At 41.4% G+C, this 19,550-nt stretch overlaps 1 protein-coding gene across 1 annotated transcript in view; it reads left to right on the forward strand.

Annotated features, from left to right (window-relative positions):
* LOC145418008 (uncharacterized) overlaps window positions 1-19,550 on the forward strand; it is a 268,292-nt gene that overhangs the window by 200,677 nt on the left and 48,065 nt on the right. The window contains exon 4 of the mRNA XM_080286549.1: window positions 3,657-3,788. Coding sequence (XP_080142675.1) covers window positions 3,657-3,788 — 132 coding nt within the window. The remainder of the gene's footprint in view (window positions 1-3,656; window positions 3,789-19,550) is intronic.

The following is a 19,550-nucleotide window of genomic DNA, read 5'->3' on the forward strand; positions in this document are numbered from 1 at the left end:
TGGACACCTGTTAAAAAAAATCCACCCAAATCTCTTCACCATCCACGTTACCACACCAAATTATTCTCTTCCCTCTTATTCCCATCCCCCTCGAAGCCCGGACCTTCCAACCTTCCAGTTCAGCAACCATCCGATAAAGTAACCCCGATTTTGGATGGTTAAAAGTCTTGTGTGTGTGAGCTGCGAGCAGGGCAGTGAAATGGCGGGGGACAGGGCGATATGGTGGTGATTTGTTTGTGGCCACCCCTTACGGGATTGAGGCGTCTGGCAATGGATAGACAGACAGATATATGAATCTGGATGAATTGAAAATATATTTGGTTAATAGATATCACAACATAGGCTCCATCCGCTTTAGTTGAGAGAGAGAGAGAGAGAGAGAGAGAGAGAGAGAGAGAGAGAGAGAGAGAGAGAGAGATATGGGACTGAGACAGCAGGGATCAAAAGTAGGCCACACATTAAACCTTTCATCTTTTCCCCTTCTCATTTTCCTAACAGGCCTATCTCCATGTTTGCAAAGGCATTTATATTTCCTGCACTAGAGATGATGCTCTTTGACACATGCGTCTGGGAAAACAGTACAAACAGTGGAACAGTACATAAACTTTTGTCCCTGACTGTAAATAGATAGATACATAAATAGACAGATAGATAGATAAATAGATAGATAAAGACAATAACACTGAAAATCACAACATTAAAACTAACGATAATTATGGAGCAACGAATACATGGGCCTAAGGCATTACTAGGACACTTCAAACTAAGTAAAATATTTGACCGTATCAAAAACAAAAAATAAAGAAAAAAAAAAAGTACCTGTTTCGAACTAAATCAAGTTTACTCATTATTATTCACTTCAGTATCTTCATCCCCCGCCTAAGCAGTACCACAAATAGGGTACATCTCTTTCTCCTTGTCATTCAGATCTATTAGTATCCGTCTTCGGAGTTTTAATGAATGCCGTAAAGAAGTGTGCCTCTCTCTCTCTCTCTCTCTCTCTCTCTCTCTCTCTCTCTCTCTCTCGATGTCCTGTAGCTACAAGTTTATGAAAGGATGATAAAGTTAAAGTAATGCCATTTCTTTCTCGCTTTTCCATGAACGTCTTGAATGGCAGAAGGAAGTTAGGCGGAGTACACAGATTCTTTTCAATAAGGATATTTCAGAGAGTATTCCCCTTATTCAAAATTCTAGTTCACTCCTCAAAGGGTGAATATCCGAAGAATATTTTGTCTTACTCGAGTTCCCAGTTTATTCCTCAGTGCATGAATGTCTCAGAATATTATCCCTTATTTCGAATTCAAAGATATTCTCAGTTGCATGAATATCTAGAAGTATTTAACCATATTCACTTGTCAGTTGTATTACTCAGTTTTTTTAATATTTGGGAGTATCTGGCTTTGTTCACAGTTCAAATCTTTCTCGGCGTATGATTCATCTTAAGAGTTTTTCACCCTATTCACTGTTCCGATGCATTCTCATCGTGTGAATATCTGGGAGTATTACACTTTATTCATCATTCAAATATAGGTCAGTGTGTGAATATTTGAGCATTTCACGTTATTCACAGTTCGAGCAACTTTCTCTGAGTTTTTCATCTCATAGTTTAAATGTATTCTAAACGCATGAATATCTGAGAGAATTTCACGTTATTCATCGTTCAAATATTCTTTAAGTGTGTAAATATTTGAGTATTTAACCTTATTCACAAGTCAAATATCTTTCTAAATGTGTGAATGTCTAGGAGTATTGCACGTTACTCACAGTTCATATATACTTTCTCTTTGATGAATTCCCATAATGTCTAATAAAACAAGAGGATTAGACTTATTACACACAATCTAGTCAATTATAACAGGCATCAGCTTTTTACTACTAATTCTGAGATACAAAGGTACAGACAGTATAGCCTAAACAATGCAAGGAAATGAGCGAGACTAAACACTGTAAGATTTAATAACACCACTAAAGCCAAACGACGCACTTAAACCCTCTAGATCTTTTGTGCTTCTTCTAGGTCTTACAATTACCTAGAATTAGACTCTCAACCTCTGCTAACATCAAGATAAGGCGAAAGATAAAGAGAAATAAAATCACAAGGGCTCCCGGACCCCACTAGACAATATAAGATTAAGTAACACCTAAAAATTAAAATGACGTAATATTCCCTTCCATATCTCCTTTGTGTTATTTTTCCTTTCATTTTTAAGCTATCTTTCCTTTCATCTTTATGTCAGCAATCAAAGGTGACGACTTATAATTATTCACATCTCTCAGAGGTTACATTGAAGCTTCTCAACTGTACGAAAATTACTGTGTAAGAGCAAACAATCACATGTCCCAATCTTCGCCTAGAAGAAAGAAAACACGCAGCAGTCGAACATAAATCCAGTCTCCAATAACAGTGCAAAATAAACAGGGACCAGGGGGAAAGCAGACTACCTGAAAATCGACCTCGAGTTCTCTTACTTGCAAGCATATTATACTAACCAATACACCTCTAACAACAAACCAATTACCACATCACTATAGACCGCAGACTTAAACAAATCAAACTGAAAGCAACATAAAAGTCAAAGGGCAAGGATGAAAAAATGGAAGAATCGCAAATGGAGACAGAGCGAGAGAAAAAAAAAAAGTGGAAACAACACAAGTGACAGAGCAAGAAAAACAGAAAAAAAAAATATGGAAGCAATACAAAATGAGAGAGAACAGGAGAAAATATAGATGCAATACAGAGGGATACAGAGAGAGAGAGAGAGAGAGAGAGCACGACACAAAAGGACACAGAGCAGAAGAGATAAAAATGGAAGAAGCACAAGGGAGACAGAACAAGAGAGAAAAGCAAAAATGGAAGCAACACAAAAGGAGAGAGAGAGAGAGAGAGAGAGAGCACAAAAGGAGACAGAGCGAAGAGACAATTATACCAGACCAAGACACGGCCCATAATGAGAAGCCCTCCATGTCATGAATACATCGGCAGAGCTGGGGACGTTTTCTTAATCATCTGAGTCAATATTTCCTTGCAAGACGAAATGCAATTCGTTTCCCGGTACTGGCCTTGCTGTTGCTGTTGTTGTGTCCTCGAGCGTGTGGTGACGTATGCGAGATGATCAAGTAACGCTGGAGAGGATCAAGCGACACTGGAGAGGTATTGAGGTGGCATTAGACGTACTTGTGTGTGTGTGTGTGTGTGTGTGTGTGTGTGTGTGTGTGTGTGTGTGTGTGTGTGTGTGTGTGTGTGTGTGTGTGTGTGTGTGTGTGTGTGTGTGTGTGTGTGTGTGTGTGTGTGAGGGAAGTGGCTGCTTGTCCAGGTGTCCCTAAAGCTCTGATATCCCCAAATTGTGTTACTGAGCGCTTAAGAGGACTGATGTCTTGAAGTGTCATATTTATACTGCTTTCATTCTTAAGTCGGAACGAGAATCAGTAAAAGTATCGGACAAATATCAGTAAGCAAAAGTACAAGAACTAAAGGCAACCGTATCTTTGTGAACTACTGAACGGTATGATCATATCTAGACCTATACTAGAAAAAGTACGACTATAGCCACTACTGGGTTAAATGATTCTATCCCCACTTACAACAAAACACGCAGATATAGAATGAACTTGCGATGGACTAATGATAACACGATTTTTCTTCGCAGATGGCACAGGTGGAGCGTATGGTGAGCGGCGGCGGGAGCACCAGACCCTCAACTGTCTGATGGCCAAACAGATGTGCCAGGAGGACGCCAATTGCTCAGCCATACTCAAGGTCATCCCTACACTGTGCGGGCCAGAGCTGGGTGAGTCAATCAAACGTCACTGTGTTAACTCCCTGCCTATGACCTACAGGGCTACCAACGCGATGTGGCATGGTATTTAGCAAAGAACAAAACTTTTCTTTGGAAAGTTAGAACGTTTTTGGAACCCGTATACATTTCACTTGAAAAATCCTGCCTTTCACTATTCTGCGTCATCATCACTCAAGATTATCTTTGTTCTTCATAAAAAAAAAAAAGAAGAGAAAGAAAAGGAATATGAAAAATACATATACATCTAATTGCAACCAGCCGTCTTCAACACATGGCCACCTCAGCCACATACTCGTATACCACACACAATATTATATATGTATATAAACAGTATATATATATATATATATATATATATATATATATATATATATATATATATATATATATATATATATAGGGTCCAAGAACATGGCATAATAACTTTAGGAGGAAATTTTTAAGCAAGAAAAAAAAAAAACGTTATAACAATGAGGGTCCAATTTTCAACCGTTACGTAACTACAGTTAGTGATGACCTAATAGGCAAAGTTGGTCTTTCTCATACTGTACTTCACTCATACCGTCGCCGGTAATTGTTGCTTCGGAACGGCTGAGAATTTCACTCCATGTTGACCTTTTTTTTTTTTTTAGATTAAATCAGCTCAAGAATCACTTGCACTTAATACATCAACTCCTGGGGCACCTTGTACTGGATAAACGTACTCGTTGATACTTGCTTTCGTGGCGTGACGCCAGATAATACGCCAGCAATATCGTCAATTTACAAGGAAAACCTTCCAAAGTTAAAATATTCATTTATACTAGTAATTAATAAGGGCACCACTATCGACCATACAATTATTAATAGCAAGAATATCCACCAATTCGATATTCTGTAGACAGGTACAGGAGTCAATAAGCAACTGCAGCTCCTCAGTTAATGCCACACGTTACCATGAGCATAAACATCCATCAAGCTAATATTTAGCTGACGGGTATAAGAAGCACCATATGTTTTTGACACTCCTCATTTACATTCATACTTTCGCTGTCTCGGGGAAACACATCACCTTGAACTTCACCATGGACGTCGCCTTTTTTTTTTTTTTTTTTTATTTATTTATTTATTTTTTTAGTTGATTTATTCTGTTCAGCTTCGGATATCCCCTTGGTAAAAAAATAATTAACATCAGCTGTATCTAACCCCCTCGCTTCGAGAAATTCATGAATCTGAACAATAATATCCATGGCACGAATAAAACAGCAAAATATTCTCGTATTTTGCTGAATACAAAAATCAGGACAAATAAAACTACAAAAAGCTTTCGTATATTTCCAGACTAAGGAAAATCTAGAAAAAAAAACCGTGAATTAAACTGGAAAACGTTTTCGTATCCTATCGAATAAAAAAAATCTGGAAATAAAACGAAAAAAGTAAAAAGATGTCCTTGTAGTGAAGAGCTTAAGTATTTAGCTGACACGTGTAAGAGGCAACACGTTTTTCTTTTCTTTCTTTTTTCTTTTTCTCTTCTTTTTTTCTTTGCAACTCCTTCTCAATTACATATCACCTTGAAGTTGACTTGGCTCACTCGGGCCTATTCACCCAGCACCAAGAGACTTAATGAAATTCAGACCAGGTTAACTTCCAAGAGGTCGCTAATTTCTCCTGACACTTAGCAGTCTGGAAAAAATGGAGGAGTGTCGTGTAAATAACATGTTAATGGACTGGCGGTGAGTGGCGAAGGACTTGTAAATGAGGAGGCTGGGGCTTGTAAATGACGAGGCTGGGGCTTGTAAATGACGAGACAGAGGCTTGTAAATGACGAGACTGGGGCTTGTAAATGACAAGACAGGGTCTTCTCAATGACGAGACTGGGGCTTGTAAATGACGAGACTGGGGCTTGTAAATGAGGAAAGCGGGTCAATTAACACCCTGAGTTAAAAGTCGTCCTTCCTGTGTTAAATAAAAGTCTAACAGGAGCCGGAATGAAGGTAGTAATCATCTGAGAATATATAATTATGTACCTGCAGTAGATGGGTGAATGAGGATAGTTTCTAGCTCCTGAAATATTACAAAAATCGTCGTCGTACTGAAAGGGATAATTAGGTTTTGGACTTATCTGATGCAAAATAAGACTGTACACGGGTTTGTATTCTAAATGACAAGGTAGATTTCGTGACACTTCTTCCTTAGAGATTAAATCTGAACATTAAATTTCGGTACCCTGTTGTTCCTGTTGTCGTCGTCGTTGTTGTTTTTTGTTGTTGTTGACCAACCTCAGTCTGTCTGGCCGAGCAAACCCATCAACCACAAGCAAACAACTGCCCCCCACATGGCCGTCCCGTGCAGTTAACTGATGTTCCCCTGCGGCTGACAGTGCCTCGCCACAGCAAGACGATGGGAAAATTGCAAGGGTTTGGTTCGTGGGTGGATGCCGCATTTGCACCTCTCCAACCAGTTAACAAGGGCACCATTGTAACCTCCACTTCACCCCTTGATCTGGTTATGTGGTTACCACCCAGTGTTGCAAATGGTTTCCCGGGTTACTGGAATCCATTGGATTTATCACTCAGTATAGAGCTGCCGTGCAAAGAAGAATAAGAAAATGCTACAGGAAGGAAAGGCAGAAGTTGGATTATTGGAGGTCAGACACAAAAATAGAATGCTAAAGGTGATGGAAGAAGTAGAGTGGGTGATGGCCGCCACCACCCACCCCTAGTACCCTCCTGTAGGCTATGTTACTGAAGCAAATTATGTCATCACTAAAACGACACAGGATACATACAAGAGAATGTTAAGGTATATATGATATGCAAAACAAATCCCTAAGAAAGAGGTGCTACAAAGCTGCCTATGTTACCTGGAATACGGCTCTTAACAGGTAGGCTATATCAGTTTCGCTATTCCCTTACAGGTACGGTAAGTATTCTCGACCATTAGCTACTTAGCCTTCAGTTAGACGTCAATTATTCCTGTGGGCTATTTTCATCACAATAAACTTCACAGTAAAGAAAATATCAGCCACCATCACCATCTCAGGCATCATAATCTCCACCATACCCACAACCACCACCATCACTACCACAGTATGTCCACCATCACAACCACAACGCTCACAAGCTCCATTTTTACCACAACAATCGTTATCATCATCATCACCCAAACACTTCCACCACAACCACAATCATTTCCATTCAGTCACAAGATCCACCACCCTAGCCATCACCAACCTTGCCACAACAACAACCATCTTCACCATCCTACCACAACTACCACCACTACCACCACCATTCCCATAAAAAATCAATCCTGCCACCATCATCCCACTGCACTACCACTGCCATGCCTATCACAACTACCACCACTGCCACTACTATAAATGAACTACTAGCCATATTACAACTATCAACCACACAACCACCATCTCAACTACAACTACAATCATCATGTGTGTTACCAATACACACTTCTCTACACTCTCCATCAACCCCTACCACATCCACCACTACCACATCTAGCTACCACAATCAAATCTAACCAGAACCACAACACTCAGTACCATCTCTATCATTTAATATCATCTCCATTACAACGTCATCACAACAACAACATTTATCACAACTACCCTCACCACCTGAAACACCCTCACCACCACAATCACCACCACAAACACCACCGCAAATACCCTCACCACCACAATTACCACCACACACACACACACACACACACACACACACACACACACACACACACACCACATGGACCACTCCCACCACCACCACCACCACAGCTTTCTCCAATCCCCTCCCCCCTTCTACCACCACCTCCACCACTCCACCACACCCAGCCACATTTTCCACTCGCTTTGTGCATGCCTTCACCTCCACTCTAATTATTGTAGGTAATCCTTTCATGCAGTCTTGGTCCTCAGGCCTTTGTTCCAAGCTGGTGTGTGTGTGTGTGTGTGTGTGTGTGTGTGTGTGTGTGTGTGTGTGTGTGTGTGTGTGTGTGTGTGTGTGTGTGTGTGTGTGTGTGAGAGAGAGAGAGAGAGAGAGAGAGAGAGAGAGAGAGAGAGAGAGAGAGAGAGAGAGAGAGAGAGAGAGAGAGAGAGAGAGAGCACCACCACAAAATGACACACCATAGTCAGATACAAGCAAACCAAAAACAAGACCAGCAAAAGGACAGACCAAAAGAAAAAATATCCTTAACAAGCAAAAAATATTAAAAAAAAAAAAAAAGATGCACAAAAAAGGAACAGAAACAATTTGTAGAGAATAATGGGAAACGAACATTTTATCTCAAACCACTACCTTTTTTTTATTTTTTCAATTTATTTACTTATTTATTCTTTTACTGTCCACTGCTAGCCTCTCTGCGGGTGAACGTTTTCTAAATAACTTCCCATATTTGTTCTAGTTATATATACCAGGCGCAACGACAACCATTTCTCTTAGTTTTATTTCATTTTTTTATTTATTCTCTCCAGACGATTTTATTCCTGTGAGAGAGATTCCTTCATGTGGGAGGGGCGTCTTTATTCTTGTTTCTTCCAGACGATTTTATTCAGCTTAGGAGACGTCACGTACCACAGAGGGAGGTTAATGAGGGCAATATCTCACACCTACGCCCGTATTCTCGTCGGTTAAGGAAGCTCCCTAACACCTTTTCCTAATTGATTTATTTTGTTTATTACACCTTTCTGGCCTCTTTTGTGTTACATAAATCTTTCCATTATCGCAATACTCTCCATAAATAACGTACAAGAAAGGAGATCAACCACCCACATCCAAAAATAAATCGATAAGGAACAGGCGTTACGGAACTTCTTTAACAGACAAGAATATGGGCCCTGGAGCTCGAAAAGTCTCTCCTAAGCTGAATAAAATCGCCTGGAAGTAGCAAAAACAAAAAAATAAAGAAAAAGGTCACCGAAAAAAAAAAAAAAAAAAAAGGTCACCGAATTAAAAAAAAAAAGGTCACCGAATTAAAAAAAGAAAAAAAAGAAAAAGAAGAAGACGTATTACCGTATGTGAATCCCAAAATGATGAAGGACATTACAACACTGCCGAAGCCCCTGAATTAATGCATGGATAACTACGCCAGTGTTTTCAAAAAGGAATGGAGTGAAAAAAAAAAAAGTTCATTATTCTTATTTCCTTAATTTACCGGCAACCTTATCCTATCCTCACCTGATCTAAAGTAACCCAATCTAACCTAACCTAACCTTACCTTACCTAACATGACCTACAGTGAAAACTAAACTAAACTAGCCTGGCGAAACGTAACCTGACCTAACCTAGCATAACCAAACATAACTTAACCTAATTGAACCGAAACTATAGAAGACCGCCCTAGAAAAAAAAAAAAAAAGGCCTATGAAAAGACACGGCACAACATATCAAACTATATAGTTCGCGTGCCATATTCTACCTTAAGTCTACGAAACCTTGAGAAACATAGAGAAAAATGTTATATTCGATTTGCTGACATCTGACGGAACTGGGCGATTTTTGAAAGGTTTAGCTATGAAGTAGAAATGAATCTCCTTGGTTACCAGTCAAACCAGCCCTCCAATCAGTCTACGCCTGGCGATCAACCGAGCTGCAAGGGGTTAGAGATCACTTGTCAGGTTAAGTAAACGTGCTATAGGAGTTTCGTCTTCACTGAGGAGGGTCATACAGCTTGCAAATGTCACACTTCTGCGTCCTCTCCTCTACCGACCCTCTGAAACGTGAGAGAGGGAAGAGAGAAGGAAGGGGAGGTCGATGGAGAGGAGGGGGGTGCAGGCGAGGAGGGGGGAGGAAGAAAGGAAGGAGAGAAGGATGGGGTAAGGAAGGTGGAGGGATGAGGGAGAGGGAAAGAGTGGGTATAAGGAGAGGGGAAAGATAAGGACAGGAAGGAGACAAGGGTGGGGGAAGGAGCAGGGTAGCGAGAGGGAGAAAGATGGGGGAAGAGGAAAGGGGAGACGGAGAGAGGCGAGGGAGGGAGAGGGAGGAGGACATAAAGGAGGTGAAAGAGAGGGCGGAGGACTAAAGGGAGGTGCAGAAGGAGAGGGAAGAGAGAAGGAAAGAGAAGGGAAGAGAAAAAAAGAGAGTAGGGGGAAGAGGAGAGGAAAGAAAACGGAGAAGACAAGGGGGGTAAAGAGAACGGAAGAGGAGGGAAGAATGAAAGAGGGGGAGAAAGAAAGGAAGCGGGAGAAAGAGAGAGAGAGAGAGAGAGAGAGAGAGAGAGAGAGAGAGAGAGAGAGAGAGAGAGAGAGAGGAAACGAGATTGCAGAGGAAATTTGATCTCGGAGGTAAAGGAAATTAGCGAGCTGGGAGGCATTTCCGTCCCTACTCAGTAACGATCCCTCCCCCCACGCACCACGCCACGCCACCCTCCCCCATACACCCTCCTACCCTATTTATCTTCCAGTATTCCAATTATTACCAATTTTCAAACCAATTTTTCATCCCTATTTTTTTTTCAGACTGAGCATAGACTTGGTACTCTGTTCCCTGAAGCCAAGCAGTCCGACCTAATACACAAACACACACACACACACACACACACACACACACACACACACACACACACACACACACCTTCGCATGTCACCCATTCAGCGCCAATACCCACTGGCCGTAATGAATGCATGCTATGGCTGTCTATTCAGGACTGGTGTGATGGTATTAATGTGTGTGTGTGTGTGTGTGTGTGTGTGTGTGTGTGTGTGTGTGTGTGTGTGTGTGTAATTAAATCATCAGACTGTTCTATGCTTCAGCCTTGTATCGAACTCCCGTCCTGTAAGTTGGCAAGTCATTTCTCTAACCACTAGACCGAAATTTCAGAGAGAGAGAGAGAGAGAGGGGGGGGGGAGGCAGCACAACGGCGCAAATGAAGTGTATGAAATAGAGGTGGGGGGGAAAGAAAAATGAAAATAAAAGGAGAGAAGCTGGAGGAGAGATGGGGAAAACGAAGACGGTAAGACGAGAAAGATCCGGGAAAGACAGAAAAGAGAGAGAGAAAGAGAGTAAAGTGAAGCCGACGTGTGAGAGAGGAGAAGAGTGGAAAAAGCGATAAGAAAGATAATGCTATCATAAGTGGAAGACTGAAGAGGCGGACGGGGGGAAGGACAGTGGGGGAAAGTGTGAGAGGAAGGTGGAAAAAGGAGAGAGAGAGAGAGAGAGAGAGAGAGAGAGAGAGAGAGAGAGAGAATTATCCCAAGTTGGTGAGAAGAAAGTTAATGGGATGAAAGCGCGAGCAGATAAGTATTCGACAGAGCTTTCCTTCACAGAGCTTTACATTTGAGAGAGATTAAAGAGAATAACCAGACAGCAATAATGACGCTAACAAAAAGGAAGAACAATTATTATTATTATTATAGTACTTTCACCTTCCCTTGGCCCAGGTTTTCGTCCTTTTGTAGCTTATTTCATGTACGTAGCTCAGTGGATGAAAACGATAATGCTGCGGCTCTACATACTTTTCAGAGCACTTCTTCGTGACTAGCACTGCAAGTGGCATCTTTAAAAATAGTGTATAAGCCTACAATAATTAACCCCTTCAGCTCTGGAACTTTTTTTTTTATGCAAAGAGGAAGGAGCCAATGAATGTTGATCCAAGGAAAGAAAATCAATAAAACAGACCTAATTTAAGATCCGTTCTGTTCGAGATGCCTGGACACACTAATTTTAAAAGGCTGGAGGTCATAGGCAGAGGGAAATACAGGTTGATGATTTTTTTCTTTTCATTCCGGGGGGATTTCTCAAGGTCGGGGGGTTAATGAAGTCTATACCTGATCCCTCCAGCTCTGAAATTCTCCCCTCGAAATTAGACAAAAAATCGTCCGGTGGTATAAAGAAGAAAATATACAGTATATATAAGACGATTCCTTACCGAGGGGATTAATAACACTAATACCACTAACCATGAAACTAATCCAAACGCAATCGGAAGTGACATATATATATCTGGAAAGTGTGTGTGTGTGTGTGTGTGTGTGTGTGTGTGTGTGTGTGTGTGTGTGTGTGTGTGTGTGTGTTACTAGTTCATTCTTCCTAATGCCAAACGATTTTCAAAGTTCAGGAGAATTACGGTACTTAGTTATGAAGGGGTACAAGAAAGCTGTCTATCTATCTATCTACCCATAATCAGTTCGATCATCCTTTTGCTCAACTCTCAACTCTGCAAACTTAGATCGTCTAGCAAAAAAACAGAAGTAAAATGACGTCAGTGTACAAGAATAAAATGAAAACAATGACGTCAATCTACATGAATAAAATGAAAACAATGACGTCAGTGTACATGAATAAAATGAAAAAATGACGTCAATGTTCAAGAATAACGAAAACAATGACGTCAGTGTACAAGAATAACATGAAAAAATGACGTCAATGTTCAAGAATAACATAAAAACAATGACGTCAGTGTACAAGAATAACATGAAAAAATGACGTAAGTATGAGGGGTTAAAAATATAATATAGCAATGGTTGTCATTATAGATTTATGGTGTGTATTCAGATCTTACTCCAGCAATTTAAAATGGGACACTAACTCAGAGTGATAAACAGATAAATTAAGATGGAAAGCACACGAAGGAGATTAATTATCATCTTAGCCCTATTTCACTAATCAATAAAGAAATTAAATTATCTCTGAGTTTTTCCCATCCACTTATTTCATGTACAGGTGCATCCAAATGTGAATAAAATCATAAGGAGGTAGCAGTACCAGTTAACTCCTTCAGCCTGCATTCTACCGTACTTCATATTATACTCTCCACAGCACAACTTATTATTATTCGCCTGAGAAAATTAAAATCCATCACCGTAGATGAATTAAAACGGCATATAACTACGGGCTAAAGACGTGCTGGCGAATCCCACACTAGCCCAGAGAACAACGAAGGCCTGGCCAGCAGAAACCGACTCATCCTGGAATATTCATCGTGACATTTAACGACAGGACAAGCACGGTTCTCTTTTTGTGCTTCCGTCAAAAGGTCGGCATTGCGTCACATCCGCACGGTGACAAAACCAACACTCATGTAACCCACGGATGGCGAACACCCGCACTCCCACGCTGAACGTAGCCAAGGTAAGATGGCAAGAATATTTCGAACAAAATCAAAGGGTTTCTGGAGGATGTTTTTAACCCTGAGAGGACGGAAACTCTCTGGCAAGATGTAGATAATTTCCTGACGACAACACAACAATAACACAAACAACAACAACAACAATAATAATAATAATATTAATAATAATAGTAATAACTTTGTCTTTGGTTCCTCAAAAGTGTCAGTTCACCCAAAAAATTCACTAGCGCTCTAAAATACATTGGCACCAACATAATTGCAAGAATCGTCACAACATTAACAAAAAGTACAAGCTTCACATATAGATCGAGCAACGAGAAGTGGTAACACGAATAACTGTAGGCTACAGGGTTACTCGACCCTCCTTTGTGCTTTCTTGAAGGTTGAGATGAGTTAGCCCTAAGAAAACTAAAAAAGGTAACTCTTCCCTATACACACAATGCCTTGAGCGCTTTTTACTTCGCACCCTGATCCCTTATTCGTGATATTTTCCAGTGATGATGATAAACATAAATAGATTAGGAACCGACGGACAGCCAGAGAGTCAATCACGCAATATGAATGTAAAAAAGAAGGAAGGTGGGTAGGCACGTAGGAAGGCAAGCAGCCACGAAAGAAGGTGACTTGAGGCATGCAGGCAGGCAGTTGAAGGTAGGAAGAAAGGCAGTGTGAAGGCAGGCAGGTAGGCGGTGTGAAGAGAGGCTGTATGAAGGCAGGCAGACAGGTAGTGTGAAGGTAGGTAGGTACGTAGGCAGTGTGACGGCATGCAAACTCGCAGGGAGTGTGGAGGCAAGCAAGCAGGCAGTGTGAAGACTAGCAGGGAGGCAGAAAGAATGGTGATGGTGAACAAAGGCAAGACGATGGGTTAGCAGGCTGACAAGGAGGTTAGTACTGAAAAGTCAAGAAGGCAAACAAGCAGACAGGAAGGTGAATAAGTAGGCAGAAACGTAGGTTGGTACACTATATCGAAGAGTCAGGCAGGCAAGAAAGCAGATAGGAAGGTGAATAAGTAGGCAGAAAGGTAGGCATAAAACCAAGTAAGACAGCTAAATATTAAAACAAAGAAGGTGAGCTTGGAGGAGGGAAAACGACAGCTGGGTAAACAGGGTGACTGGCAGAAAGGGAGGTTGATAGGTAGGCAGACACATAAGCAGGCAGGAAAGCAAGCAAGCTGGCAGAAAGGCAGGCAGGCAAGTAGGAAGACTGTGGGTAAGTTAGGTAGGTAGGCATGGAAGGAAAAAGGCAGGATGGTGGACGAGGAGTGGCCCACAAAAGGCGTGCAGTCTGAGTTTACCAGTTTAATGGGGAGGCAGGTAAAAGTTGGCTCTGAGGAACTGGCCCTAAGTGATCCTGGCCAGGGGAGGGGAGGGCCACCGCAGCCACGTTTATAGAGCTAGGCCACTTTTACCACGTTCATTCCTTCTACCCAGGATTATACCAGGCAGGGAGGTGGAAAGTGTTGTGTGTGTGGGTGGAGGAGGTTGTGTAGGGGGGGTGTATATACAGGGTTGTGTAAAAAAGTGTGAGAGAAATTGTGGGAGAGTTAGAGAAATAGTGTCAAAGTGAGAGAGAGACGATGGGAATGTAAGAATGTGGTTAAGTGAGAGAATGTATAAGACAGAAATTGTGTGTGTGTGTGTGTGTGTGTGTGTGTGTGTGTGTGTGTGTGTGTGTGTGTGTGTGTGTGTGTGTGTGTGTGTGTGTGTGTGTGTGTGAGAGAGAGAGAGAGAGAGAGAGAGAGAGAGAGAGAGAGAGAGAGAACAGGTGTGCATTAAAGGAGCAAGAACGAAGATTTGTGAGGACAATCGTGTACCGTACTGAAGAAAGGTGTGGGAAAGGACGTGTGTGAAAGAAAAATAAAGTGTGGAAAGAGGTCTGTGATAGGGAGATGCGAAAGACTGACGCTGTAATGAAGAACAGGTGGAGGGTGATACAGCGCTATTAGCAGTACAGGTATACTCTGTTAAATTTAACTTGGCCTAAAATTACCAGCTCCTGATCTGAATAGTCTACTGTATCAACACGAGAGTTTTATCTTAGTCAGGAAGAAGTGCTACGGAAATGATGCAGAACCACAATACTGCCTTTTCCTGTCTCCAAGTTACGTGAAATAAGCTGCGATACGACGAAAATCTGGGCCAACTTAAGGTGGACGAACTAAAGCACTTGTAGTCCCAGAAACGTGAACTTAGTGGACTAAGGCTGAAGCTGCCCATTCACCTTTCGGAGGGATAGAGAAGGAGGTATATAATGCTGCAATCAAGGCAGGCCAGTGAAGAAGGTATGAGAGATTAAAAAAATAATAATAAAATAAAATAAAAGTGTGCGTGAAGAGAAGGGTTATGTGATGATGAAATGGCAGGCTGGAAAAATGTAGCCTATCTGAAAAGGAAAGTAAGTAAAATGAAATGAGTGTGTTGATGGAAGAGCCTTGATTATACTGTACACGTCAAAACAAACATCAAAGCAAGTGAAAATCTGCTCTACGCATTTTCCCGACATTCACACTGCATTTCCTTCCCTGCCTTTGAAATTCTGAAGCAACACCCACGCCCATCCCCGATTACAGATCAAACGGCCAAACTTTTTAAAACAGGTATCGCATTGGTGTTGATTAGCGCCCCAGACAGACTCTCATCTCACACAAACTTCATTCCGCTGTCATATTTCCAGTTTAATTTTACTACCCTGAGGGGATTTTTCTTTTTTAAGCTTACGTGAGATCTATTGCGGTGAGGGGGATACTGAAGGCTATATCTCACTCCTTTCATTGGACCAGTCTCACCTAAGCTCAATAAAAGTTCTAGAAAGCTGCAAATATTAAATATAAAGGACGTCATAGGATCGAATGTGTTAGGAGTAAAGTGTTTGCCTTCTCTCCCCAGCCGATATAACAAGGCATAAAGGCTAACAATATTTATCCTAGTCCATGCATGAACCTCTGATATTAGCTAAGAACTACTCTCTTTTCACTCTAACTTGGCCTAAAATTGCCATCTCTCCAACTTCAGTTCTGAACTGGAGCAAAAGATTAACACTGGAAAATGATGCAAGTCATAAAAATAAAGAATGTTTTGCAATATAGCACTGTGTTACACGGTATAAGCTGGAAAAGGACGAAAATCTGAGCCAAGTTAGGTGAAAGAACTATGTTAGGCTATACACCTTTGCCCTTCTCACTTTTTAAGAACAAGGCTGAAACTGCATCGAGCCGAGTCATCAAGCAGACAACACAAAGACAGACGCGAAACAAACTTAGCAGCGAAATTCCGTGGCAGACATTTGGAGGAGAGGAGATGGGTGGGCTCCTTTCTGACCCGGATGCGACAACAAGAAAAATGCGAAAAGCGTGTTATGAGCATCTGCAGACACAGGCTTGCTGGAGGGGCCTTGGGAAGTCAGGAAGTTAAGGAGAAATGAAAGATGAGAGTTGTGAGAAGAGAAACCTGCAGATATGAAAGCAGAAAAGAGGAGTAATACATGAAACATGTTGTGGGAAGCTGCAGACACAAGCTATAAAGAGAGAGACCAAACAAACATTCATCATCATCATCATCATCATCATCATCATCATCACTCCCCGTCAAAGCAATTATAGGGTTAAACAGGACTGAAGGTTGCGAGACAAGACAAAAGCCTTGCAAATAAAAAGCTGAATGGGAGGGGGATGCGTGAAAGAGTTCATTGAGAATCTACAGACAGAGGAGGCCTTGGGGAGTTCCAGGGCTAAGCAAGAGTCAAGGCTGAGAGAGGAGATAAAGGGAAGATGCAAATAAAAAGCGGAATGCGAAAGGGCGAGATGTGAAAAGCGTGGAAAACCTGTGACACGATGACACGTATGAAAGGCGTGTTATGGGAACCTGTAAAAACGAACACAAGCTAGAGGAGAGGCCGCAGGGAGTTAGGTTAAGTAGGGGGTCAAGGTTGTGAGAAAGGACAAAAGGAAGCAGGAGATAAAAACGCGAAAATGGAGGGGCAAAATGTGAGAGAGTCCAGTGACGCGAGGTAATTTGGTCTGGAGAATCTGCGAGTGACAAAAGCCAGAGGAGCAAAGGGGAAGACTGGCAGGTGAGCTGTGATCGAAATGCGAAAATGGTGGTGCAGTTTGAGAGGTAAGATTAAAGGAAGGGAAGACATGAATGGTGTCAGGTTAGTCCCTCTACATCCTCTCCACAGCACTTCTTCCTGACTAGCGCAATGTTCTAGTTTTAACCGCTTGTTGCCTATACACCTCAGCACTCATGATGGAAACATGGCAATTTTAGTTCAAGTTAAGGTGAAAAGAGTAAAGGAATAACCAATAATATATAGTAGGCAAAACAAATTCACTACACAAGCTAACCAATAGCTAACCAACTCAGCTCAACAGATTTACGTGAGGATCCGAAATTTAAAACTGAGCTCAATCTATTTACCTGTTTAACCAAAATAAAATAAAAGTCCAATAGATTTATATCATTAACTAATTACATTAACTAATTACTGAACAACTGAGCTACACTGGGCAATATTTACACAGCTAATATTTTCCTGTCCCTGTTTCTGGATCCCCGGTCTCCGATGAAAAGAGGAGGAGGAGGAGGAGGAGGAGGAGGAGGAGGAGGAGGAGGAGGACGATGACAACGACGACGACGATGGCTGACTTCACGATAACGATAGCGACGATGACAATGATAGTGACGACGATGCTAATGATAAACAGGGCCAGCTACCAGACTAGCCAACGATTACCCAAGACGCAATTCTCCTAACGATTTAAAAGACCAATTAAAAAAAGAAAAAGAAAATAAATGAGCTAAGGGTATCGGCTGAAAGGGCCATTAAAAGAGCTATTAGAGTTTTAATGGAGATTGGTTCTAACCCCTTCAGCCCGAGTAAATCCTCTCAGACAATATAATCGTCTTAAGGATATTTTTTAACATTTTCGCTGCCATTTCTCCAGACGATTTTTTTCTTTTTTCTTTTTTTTCCGGCGTAGAGAATAAATTTTAAGAAATCCATTACTATACTCTGTTCACTTAAACCAGGCACAAAATTTCCATCTTCCTATCTTGACTGCTGTGCTAGAATAAAAGCTTAACACAAGAGTATGATGCTAGTCACGAAGAAGTATTTTGGACACCTTGACAGCTGGGCCAAAACAAGCAACACACGAACATGATGCTAGTCACGAAGAAGTATTACGGCAGGCATATAGTGATGTGATATTACCTTACGGACACTGAGCTACGAAAATAGGCTAACAAAGGACAAAAGTTTTGAGCCATGTTGAAGTGAATGACCTATAGTAGACCTTTTCTGTTATTTTTTTTTCCTCTGTCGATTTTATTCTCCTTTGGAATGGCAACCTGGACTACAAGGCGTCCGAAATTGTCTCCACGAGTCCCTTCGCTACAGCAAGTCTAGTAGCGGCGGTGGTGGTGGTGGTGGAGGTGGTGGGAGTTGTAGTTGATACATCCCTAGGCTCATCTGAACGTAAACTTTATACTGCACGGCCAAAGTCGCCCTTCTCTGGCAGTCCACCATCTTCCTTCCGAAAGACAGGCCGGGGGGGTAGCTCCACCGCCCGGTCGTATCAATGCCACCATGAAAAGGCGTCCCTCTCCAAAAAAAAAAAAAAAAAAAAAAAAAAAGCTACTTAGTGAATAAAAGTCATCTGGAAGTACCAGTAGTTAGAATAAAAAAAGGGGGGAGGGGGAATTTTTGGAATGCAAGGGGGACAACTCCAAAATGATAATAATAAAAATAAAACTCCAATTCAACACATGGAGCAACACATGGTGAGGAAAAGTCTATTACCGGTAAAATCTTCAGTAAGGCTCTTGAACGAAATAAAACAAATCGAAGTTCTCGGCAGTACGGTATTGGTTAAGGATATTCATTGGTGGCGCCCACATCACATCGCTCACTAAGCACACTCAGTTCTCGTTTTTTCCACTTAAAGATGAATTTTTCTTGTTCCCTGGTTGAGCAGACACGTGTGACTCTCTCTCTCTCTCTCTCTCTCTCTCTCTCTCTCACACACACACACACACACACACCACCTACTGTATACACATCCACCTTCTAAAAGATAAATATTGGCCAGCAAACATCAAAGTCGGGATTGGAAAACTTTAAAGGCTGATTAAATAGATCTTCATAGGGTTGGAAAATATATATAAAGGCAACAACAACAACAACAAGCAACAGCAACAAACAATAACAACAAATAACAACAACAACAACACAATGAGTCTTGCTCTTCACAGGATTGATGGATCTAGACCTGAAGAAATGTTTCGGTGTAAGTAGGTTCCCATGCACCTTTTCCTTAGCGATTTATTTTAGGATATGGCTGGTTAATCTCCTTTTTGTACGTTATTTATGCAGCGTACGGTGATGTTTGAAGGATTTATATAACATCGAAGTGGAGAGTAAGGTGTAATAAGCAAAATAAATCGCCTAAGATAATGCGTTATGGAGCTTCTTAAACGGATGAGAATATGGGCCTTGAACAAATTACATTATTATTATTATTATTATTATTATTATTATTAGCTGATCTAATAATAATAATAATAATAATAATAATGTAATTTGTTCAAGGTCTGTTATGATGTGGCAGGGGTAAACCAGTTCTGCTGTCGGGCCCTGCTGCGGATGTCACTGATTGCATTGCACAGTTGACCCTTGTGCGGTGTGGTGCGGTGA

Source organism: Coenobita brevimanus, chromosome 14, assembly GCF_032717465.1.
Source record: "Coenobita brevimanus isolate Jiangsu-jjx chromosome 14, ASM3271746v2, whole genome shotgun sequence".
Lineage (NCBI taxonomy): Eukaryota > Metazoa > Arthropoda > Malacostraca > Decapoda > Coenobitidae > Coenobita > Coenobita brevimanus.